Source organism: Borostomias antarcticus, assembly GCF_949987555.1.
Source record: "Borostomias antarcticus genome assembly, chromosome: 35".
Taxonomy (NCBI): domain Eukaryota; kingdom Metazoa; phylum Chordata; class Actinopteri; order Stomiiformes; family Stomiidae; genus Borostomias; species Borostomias antarcticus.
In genome coordinates, this window is record NC_140268.1 from 32501 (window position 1) to 42500 (window position 10000).

At 44.3% G+C, this 10000-nt stretch overlaps 2 protein-coding genes across 2 annotated transcripts in view; both read right to left on the bottom strand.

Moving 5' to 3' along the window:
• sdr42e2 (short chain dehydrogenase/reductase family 42E, member 2) overlaps window positions 1-6422 on the bottom strand; it is a gene marked incomplete at both ends in the record, with an annotated part of 19079 nt that extends 12657 nt beyond the window's left edge. The window contains 5 exons of the mRNA XM_084460964.1: window positions 739-814; window positions 2590-2708; window positions 3467-3524; window positions 4461-4556; window positions 5772-6422. Of these exons, the coding sequence (XP_084317090.1) occupies window positions 739-814; window positions 2590-2708; window positions 3467-3524; window positions 4461-4556; window positions 5772-6422 (1000 nt within the window). The remainder of the gene's footprint in view (window positions 1-738; window positions 815-2589; window positions 2709-3466; window positions 3525-4460; window positions 4557-5771) is intronic.
• Window positions 6423-8766: 2344 nt separating this feature from the next.
• vwa3a (von Willebrand factor A domain containing 3A) overlaps window positions 8767-10000 on the bottom strand; it is a gene marked incomplete at both ends in the record, with an annotated part of 27034 nt that continues 25800 nt past the window's right edge. The window contains 3 exon segments of the mRNA XM_084460965.1: window positions 8767-8770; window positions 8901-8998; window positions 9339-9459. Of these exon segments, the coding sequence (XP_084317091.1) occupies window positions 8767-8770; window positions 8901-8998; window positions 9339-9459 (223 nt within the window).

Here is a 10000-nt window from a genome sequence, read left to right on the forward strand (position 1 = left end):
ATAAGGTCCAGGTTGTCAAAAACGAGCATTGTCCTTTAATACTGCGCAGTGGTACTGTCTTAAACACTGGCATCACAACAGTCTTATGCCGGGCTCACACTAGAGGATTTTTGAAAATCCTAACCCATTTCGAAATCGGGTTGCATCACACACATAAGGAGAATCTTAACAGATGTTTTCTCGCGAATCTCAAACAAGCACACACCGCAAGATTTGAAAATAACGTCTCATCACACACTACAGGATATTATTGTGCCCGAGAGAGCACTGAATCACTGGTCTCGCTTGTAAAGTAGTGACGTAATAATCTAAATATAGCCTATTGTTTGATATTATCAGGGCCGCGAGCCGATCGGGAGGTTTATTGTCTTAGATTTTAGGCCAATAATCTCACGACATCCACCCGTCAATCAACGCTATCCTTCTATCGAATCTGTCTAAAGTTCTTAAAACCCGTCCACTTGTCAAAGTTCCAATCAAATTCCTCTAAACGCATGTCCCACCCTCATAGCTTGTTTGCGTCGGAAATACGTCAAACTACGGAAGTTAGATGATCTCAAACGTCCGTTTCAGTGCGACTTTAAGATTTGATCTGTGAACCCCTCACACTACAAGATTATCTGGGCCGAACATCGGTACCGACCAACGTTCCAGACCAGACTTGTCGGGAGGGGTAAATCGGAGATAAATCAGCCCAAAAATCCTCTAGTGTGAACCCAGCATTAGTGTGTGTCCTACCTCGGAGTGATCGTCCATTGGCTGAGAGGATCATCTGGTCAGCGATGGCTTTGGTCCTGGAGTAGTGGTCAATGTGCTGGGACAGGGGAAAGCATGGTGGTCAATGACAACAACGATGTTGATACCACAGACGAAAGAAGGATGTGTAGGAATGAAAGGATGGTGAAGGAAACTGGGAGTGTTACACTACTTTTCACACTTGATAGGGCCGACTGTATGTCACATAGACATTACACACACGCCAGGTAACAGTATGTCACATAGACATTACACACACGCCAGGTAACAGTATGTCACATAGACATTACACACACGCCAGGTAACAGTATGTCACATAGACATTACACACACGCCAGGTAACAGTATGTCACATAGACATTACACACACGCCAGGTAACAGGTTGGCAAACTTTCATCCACTTATGGTAAACGGACTGCACTTATATACTGTAGCGCTTTTCCACCTTAGCGGCACTCAAAGCGCTTTACAATGGCCTCTCATTCACCCATTCACACACACACTCACACACCAATGGCAGTAGCTGCCATGCAAGGTGCTAACCTGCTCATTGGGAGCAATTTGGGGTTAGGCGTCTTGCTCAAGGACGTGGACAGTCGGAGCTGGGATTCGAACCACTGACCCTGCGATCATTGAGCGACCCGCTCTACCAACTGAGCTACAGCCGACACTTAGCTCTCCTTGTCCCCTCTCTCTCTGTCACAGAGAGTTGTGTATCACTGTGACAGGCGGGTATGTGTGTCAGGTATGTAATCCGACTGAGAGCAAAAGCTCTCCCCCCTTCACCTCCATTCACAAGGGAGATGTCCAGCCCTCTGTCGCCGTGTAAGCCGGGATCAGCTGGAGCCAAGACTTGAACAATGGCCTTCTTTCATCAATGGCATTTAATAATAATAAATAATTCATTCCACTTGTCATTGTGAAAAACAATCTCTTACTGTACTTATCACTTACTGTACAGTATATCAACAAGACAAGCTGAGGTAATATTTCAGTTCTTTTCCGGCTATTTTCTCAGACTTTCTCTCGGACTAATCGAGTGGCGAGGTGATGTCATCATTTTTTAGGCTGTTAGCAGTTAGCATCGCCGCCATTAGGTTTTTAAGCCTACAAAGTGATCATCAGACCTCACCACTCTATTCATAGGCTAAAGGGCGTGAATCATCCTTCTTCTTCTCTTCTTCAGTCTAGCGTTGTTGTCATTGTTGACGTTGACGTTGAGCACGTCATAAGCCTAAATGCCAGGTCCCTCCTTTAGGACCAAGGTTATTATAGTTAACGAAAACTAACTAAAAAACGAAAACTAGGTGTGAAAAAACATTTTAGTTAACTGAAATAAAAATAGAAACTAGGCTTTACAAAAAATGATAACTAACTAAAACTGTATTGTGTGTTTACAAAACTAACTAAAATAAACTAAAATTGTAGAGAAAATGTCCTTAGTTTTAGTCTTTTTCATTACATACATAAGCCTAGTATTTTGGGTGGATATTAAATCTATCCTCCATTATTTCTTTAGCTGTGCCCCTGTGCAGAAGTAATCTGACGTTCGCCAGATGGTTTGTTTTGCACAAAGTGAAACAACATGAGCTCACAAGATCAGGATGGTCTCACGAGGCTAACGCAGAAAAAAAAAACTAAAACTAATACTGAAACTAATAAAAACTAAACTAAAACTAAGCATTATCAAAAACTAAAAACTAAACTAAACTAGCAAATCTGCTTTAAAAACTAATTAAAACTAAACTGAAATTGAACACAAAAATTAAAACGATATAAAAATAAAAACTAATGAAAAAAGCAAAACTATTATAACCCTGTTTAGGACTCACCATGTCCAGGGGAACGCACGGCACCGACTCCTCATCGCCCTCCACGATGGGTTTGCCAGCAAAGACCACGTTGACCGTGCTGGTGTACACCAGCCTAGGGATGCCACGCTCCACACACACTGCAAATAATTGACAACACACACACGCACACACACACACACACACTCACCTTAGAGCAGTATATGTAACAGAGTTGAATTGGTTAAAGCCATGTTCGGAACATGCTCATACTACATATGAATCTGTTTTGAACATGTTCATCCTACATATGAATCTGTTTTGAACATGTTCATCTTACATATGAATCAATCAATCAATCAAAGCTTTATTTGTATAGCGCATTTCATACCCAGAGGCAACACAATGCGCTTTACAGAGAACAAGGGTAAGGGTCAGAGTAAGAGAAGCTAAAAAACAACATAGGAGAGACATGGCAAATACTGGTGTGTGTTTTCTATGGCCCAGGCCTAAAGCCGGAAGTGGGCTGGTGTATGTCTGTGTGTACGTATGTGTGTGTTAACTAAATGCTACGACATCCACAGCAGACACAGGGGTATCGGACTCAGGGAGGTCTGCTGTTGACAGTGGGGCATCCACTGGATTCTAGTCATGACAAGTCAGCCTGAGGGCATCAGACAGAGCAGCAATATATCAAACAGGAAAAGCCCAAGTCACATCTCCTATGTTACATGTTCACATGCGAGGCTCTTGAAAAAGAGACAGCTTGTGCCTGACAGCAATTTACCGCTCTGAAGGCACAGAACAACCAACCAACCAGCCGACCCGCCGACGACTGTCATCAAAGGAATGTTTGAAATGTTCGTGCAATGCGAGGTGCCGAGTGAGAGGTTCAGTAGATTGTTCAGTAGATCCTCACCGTTAATGACGTTGTTGGTCCCTCCGACGTTGACTGACTCCACCTGCTCTTTCTTCAGCTGGGAGATACAGAACAACAGACAGTTGTGTTTTACCTCTAGGTTGGAACAAAAGGCTGCACGACACAAAGGCAATTCGGGTGGTATAGCTCAGTTGGTAGAGCAGGTTGTTCAGTGATCGTAGGGTCGGTGGTTCAAATCCCGACTCCTCCTGACTACCTGTCGGAGTGTCCTTGGGCAAGACACTGAACCCCAAATTGCTCCCAATGAGCAGGCAAGCGCCTTGCATAGCAGCTGCTGCCATTGGTGTGTGAATGGTGCTCTGGGCCAGTGTAACAACTGGATGGGGAGCGTGTTACAAATTCAGTACCTATACCTAAAGCGGCCGAGTCAGGTAGATGGTTGTGACAGTTTGAAATCTCATGTGCTGGAGTGCCGTGTTGACTGCACCATTGTCACCTGAACTTTTCTGTACATCGGAACTCGTCTGTTCACATTGCAGATTGTATTGTATGTCTGATAGACATCTGAGTCATTCCCTCTGAGGTGATGAAAGAAGTCTGTGTTGATTATGTAACTTACTTAGTTTGGTTGGCCTGAGTAAGGTATAGGTACTGCATTTGTAACGCGCTCCCCATCCAGTTGTTACACTCGCCCGGAGCGCCATTCACACACCAATGGCGGCAGCTGCCATGCAAGGCGCTTGCCTGCTCATTGGGAGCAATTTGGGGTTCAGTGTCTTGCCCAAGGACACTTCGACAGGTAGTCAGGAGGAGCCGGGATTCGAACCACCGACCCTACGATCACTGAACGACCCGCTCTACCAACTGAGCTATACCAGGGGGTTGGGGCTTGGTTTTGGGGGCGGGTTCCATATTTGGGAACAGCCTACTGGTTCTTCACCTGCATCTACATCTGAGTATGATGTACGTGAACAAGTCTCATTCACCAGTCTCTGAATAGCATCCTGGATATCCAGACGACAGGTGAACCTACCTGTTCAGGTCCAGACATCCCGTAGGATGCTGCGTGGAAGATACAGTCCACCCCCTCACACACCTTATACAGGGAGTCATAGTCGCGGATGTCGCTCTATAAGAGAACATGAGCATAGTGTAAATGTAATGATAAACATAATCTTTATGATAACCATACTGTACAGAAGGACATATATTACATAAATCAATGTAAATACTAAAATACTAATGTAATATTAGTACAAATATACTAATAATAATAATAATGCGTTAAAGCAAATCTACTGCAATCTGGTGACATTCAGCACAGTATGGTCAATTTCTTTTTAGCCTGCTGATCTTTGAGGTCCACACCAGATGCTCTATGGTCCAGGGGGATGAAGTAGATACAGTACAAATGGTGCACCCCAGTAGCTCACCGGGTAAGGCGCGCACCATATGAAGGCGCTAGTCCTCCGCGGGTTCGATTCCCGGCTCGGGTCCTGTGCCCTATGTCCTCCCCTCTCTCTCCCCCACGTTTCCTGTCTCTCTACACTGTCCTATACCATTAACGCTGAAAAGCCCTAAAAAATATATTCAGAAAAGATACAGTACAAATAAAGAAAATGACCAAGGCACTCTGATGATGGAAAAAGTTTTTATTCCATAATTTTATACCATGGCTAATGCATATAGCAAAAATATTTAAAAGAGCGCCCCTACACGGATCACAGGCCTTCATCAGGGTGACTTATGGAACTTCCAGCACTTGGAAGAAATCCATCTCATTAACTGACATCACCTTCATTGTCTGATAGGAGTCACCTGTTGTCAATCAGTTAACGAGCCTGTAATGTCACTATGTGACGTCAGTTAATGAACCGGATTTCTTCCAAATGCTGTGTTCCGTTTGTCTAATCAATCACCCTGATGATGGCCTGTGTGCTGAAACACATAGGTGCACTCGTTTAAATATTTTGCTACACGCATTAGCCATGGAATAAAGGCTTTTAAATGTTTGCATCACCAGAGTGCCTTGGTCGATTTCTTTATTTGTAGCCTGTATAGGAGATGGTATGTGTGAGGACTGTGTAATAATCAAACTACGACCGGGAGGGACAATTAAGATGGAGTGCCATGAACGCCCCACCTGTAACCTGAATCAGGCCCCGCCCCCTCTGGCTCGGTCAGCACCTGGTGCTCTCGGGCTGATCGCTCACCTGTCTGGTTCCAGCTGGCGCCCAGACTCAACTATACCACAGTGCTACACATCAGCCGCATAGGCGGCTCGCCCCAGTGCCACGCCCCAGTGCCACGCCCCAGTCCATGCTGCATTCACACGTGTCCTGACCTGATGGAAGAGAACGCCGGCAGGAGTGTCCCAGGGCGGCTTGTGCAGGTCCAGCAGGATGACCTCCACCCCACGGCTGGCCAGCGCCCGGCCCAGACGGAATCCAAAATAACCCCCTCCGCCCGTCACCAGAACCTTGCCTGCTCCCGCCCCTGCCCCGGAAGCCCCTCCCCTCGCTGCCGCGGCCACCGGCCCATCGTCCGGCCGGGCGATGGCGCACTCTGGGCTGCTGCACCAGGACCCCACCACGCCGTTGGGCCGGTGGCGGACGGCTGTGGCCGGGGCCGAGGCCAGGGGCGGGGGTGTGGTGGGGGCCGAGGCCAGGGGCGGGGCTGTGGCCGAGGTCAGGGGCGGGGCTGTGGCCGAGGTCAGGGGTGGGGCTGTGGCCGAGGTCAGGGGCGGGGCTGTGGCCGAGGTCAGGGGCGGGGCTGTGGCCGGGGCCGAGGCCAGGGGCGGGGCTGTGGCTGCAGCCGGGCTATCCAACCGGACCGTGTGGCTGAGGGGACGGTGGATACAGGGGTGGTGTCCGTTGGCCTGCAGGCGACGCAGCCCGGGGCCCGGCTCAGAGAGGGGGGCGCTGGAGCACGGCAGCTGCTTCACCCGACATAAGGAGCCGCGGCTCTCCGTCACGCTGGGGCTGCAAAGCTCCATTCACTGGTCCTCTGTGTGTGGGAGCCTGGTGAGGGGAAACACGGTGTTGTAGTGGAGGAGGTAGAAAGTCAAGGGAGAAGGAGTTTTTTGCAGACTTTTTCTCCTGATTCATTTTTAAAGTCGCACTGAAATGGACGTTTGAGATCATCTAACTTCCGTAGTTTGACGTATTTCCGACGCAAACAAGCTATGAGGGTGGGACATATGTTTAGAGGAATTTGATTGGAACATTGACAAGTGGGCGTGTTTTAAGAACTTTAGACAGATTGATAGAAGGATAGCGTTGATTGACGGGTGGATGTCGTGAGATTATTGGCCTAAAATCTAAGGTACCTGTTGTCGTCATTGCACATGACCTACCGTTTTCCAGGAAGAAATTATACACTTTGATATAAGATTACAATAGAAGTAGAATTTTGTAATTTTTTTGGCATACATCGTTGAATAGGTGAACACTATGACCAATTATGTGAGCCAACATGGGACAGAATGCTTTTTTCATTTCAGTGCGACTTTAAGTTTTGAATGAAGAAAATAGATGGTGAAACGAAATATCATTAAATTGCCAAAAAGACTACTAGTAAAGCCTTACCCCTGCGCCCAACTAGAGATCGAATAGCTATTGCAATAATTATGCGTTAAAGTGGAATGATTTTCGCACTTCGAGACTTGAACAACCCAAGCCAGGTGATTAAATAAACATTGTAATAGGCTAAGGTTACAGTAGTTAGCGCTAAGAATGGTACCATTAACATGACTAATGAGATGATTGGTTGTAATCAAATCAAATGCTGGTCGTCTACTTGAATAGGAGACGCGCACATGCGCTCGCGTTGCAGGTGCACGTGAATTTGTGTTTTTCAAGAGAAAAACACAAATGGTCATTAAAATTAGCAAAAACTGAAAACGTTGGTACTGGCTGTGCTAATGTATATGCTATTACTGCTTGATTGATGATTTATTGCACCTTTTGGAAATTATGAATGTCACTCCTTTCACAGAATAATAAAAAGTATTTCATAGTACGCCTATGTTATAGTAGTTTAGATAAATATACTTTTCTGATAGCATAAAGGCTACACTTCCACCTCGCCACCAGACTGGGCCGTTTTGAGAAAGTCTCCATCATTATTGCTTATTTCACAAAAACCTGATGAATAAATAAACCAGGGGACACCCGGTGAAGCACAGATCCGGTTGCCAGGTTTCTATCGCACACGTTCTATTGTAGCCTACCTTTGAATTTTTCACCCGTCCTGGGCCACAATGACGTCCATTCAGTTCATAGCGTAAGGAATATTCTCAGTGCCTTTTCCGTGTGGACCCCTCTCACACACAGGTACCAGCGGTCTGTAGCTACCGTGGATGTATTAAACTAAATAGCTACTGACCCCCCCCCCCCCTCCCCCCTCCCCTGTCAATCACCTGTACTGTAGCCTACCTGAGGCGTTTACCGTAACCTGGAGATGAAACGCGCACACACCAAGTTGGCCGTTTTTATTTCATCAGGAAATACTCATGCATGTGTAGTGTATTATATATAGATGAAGTAAGAACACAAAACAACAATACATGATTTAAATTTAATACATGATGTAACTATTTATTATTATTTCGCTTTATGCACTGTTGGTTGCCATGCACATTGTTGTCATTATTAGCTGGTTTCTGGATTCTTCCTCTATGAAATAATTTCTCTGTCAAAACACAAGAACATATTAAATGAACATACATTTTAAGTAAGTCAGTAAATGTAAAATGTTTTGGACAAATCACTTCTGGGGACATGTTTATTCAATTTTGTCAACGGAGACTCCAGGAATCTTAAGCCCCTATATATATATATATATATATATATATTAAGGGGCGCAGTGGGATCTGGGGGTAGTCAGTGAGAAGAGGGGCAGAGGGACAGAGGGGCCGATGGGTAGATCTGCCAACAAAATTCAATTTAAATGTCCTGCATTTCACATCGCATTTCACACAGACTCGATTGACTGTAGTGTTCTATAGATCTATAGCTCTGTAGATCTGTTATGATACATCATTTGTATTTCACTTCACCATGTACTGTATGTTTTCAGTCCCCTTTCATTTATCTGTTTTCTATTTGTTTTTATTTCCTATGCAACAAACAAACAAATAAACAAATAAACAAATGAATAAATGAATAAATGAATAAATGAATAAATGAATAAATGAATAAATGAATAAATGAATAAAATAAAATAAAATAAAATAAAATAAAATAAAATAAAATAAAATAAAATAAAATAAAATAAAATAAAATAAAATAAAATAAAATAAAATAAAATAAAATAAAATAAAATAAAAAAATAAATGCTCATCTGTTGCAAACCAAATTGGGACAAATACAGTTTAAACTTAGGACTTTGAACTTTATTCCAGCTAGGAAAATGGTATTCTCTTAATTCCCTTCCACTGAGGATAATGTCAGGAAACAGACAAAATACCAACCTGAAGGCCGAAGCCTGTGTCCGGAAACGTCTTAATTTGTCAATTTCCTGAGCTAGTCTCCTCAAGTCATCTCCCTCAAACACAGGGAGAGCTGCTTCCTGTACAAATGAGGGAGCACAAGAGACTATTAGACTAACACATCAGCCATATATTATTCAAATCCATCAGCAAATGACTTGTGAATGCCTCTCATGACTAGCTAATGTTTCATTTGCATCAGTGCCTAATGTGCAGATATACAGTCACAATCGCTTAGTGTCAATCACAGTTGCATCATGGGTCAAGCACAGGTCAGAAATGACCGGTATGAGGGGAAGAACTTTCGTTCTAATGACTGCTAGTAGACGCTATGGCACATCTGCATGTGTGTGTGTGTGTGTGTGTGTGTGTGTGTGTGACACATATTGGTGTATTTTCCATCTTCACTGCATAACTCACGTCTCCATCACCGATGCCCGACGCCAACAGCCCATTGATGAGGGAATCTGCATCATCATGACAACGGTGGTATCGGCCTCCGGATTGGTGGGCTAGCTTCTTAAGGAAGTCATTGGCCAAGCTGTCAGGATGAGAGTGAAAACACAATTAGCATGTTTTGTGTGTTCTGGAAAACGACAGAGAACCAATGGAATACCGTAATAAGCCATAATAAATAATAATAATAATAATAAGACTAAACAGCGTTCATGTAGTCAGAATGTACCTATGTGTACATGTTTGGAATGTCACGCTCAACGAACATGGCAACAAAAGCAACGTCAAACGGTTACGTTATGTAATGATAAAGACACATGACACACGTGTGATGTAACAGGTGATGGATGGTCAGGACTTGGGGGGGGGGGGGAGAGGAATTCCATTAATACCATCTCAAGGTGTAGAGATACCATCTCAAGGTGTAGAGGGATACCATCTCAAGGTGTAGAGATACCATCTCAAGGTGTAGAGAGATACCATCTCAAGGTGTAGAGAGATACCATCTCAAGGTGTAGAGAGATACCATCTCAAGGTGTAGAGGAATACTAGCCATGTTTCCATCCACACGTTTTATGCGAATTAAGTTATATCGAATTAAAAATGCGTTATGGAAACAGTAAAAT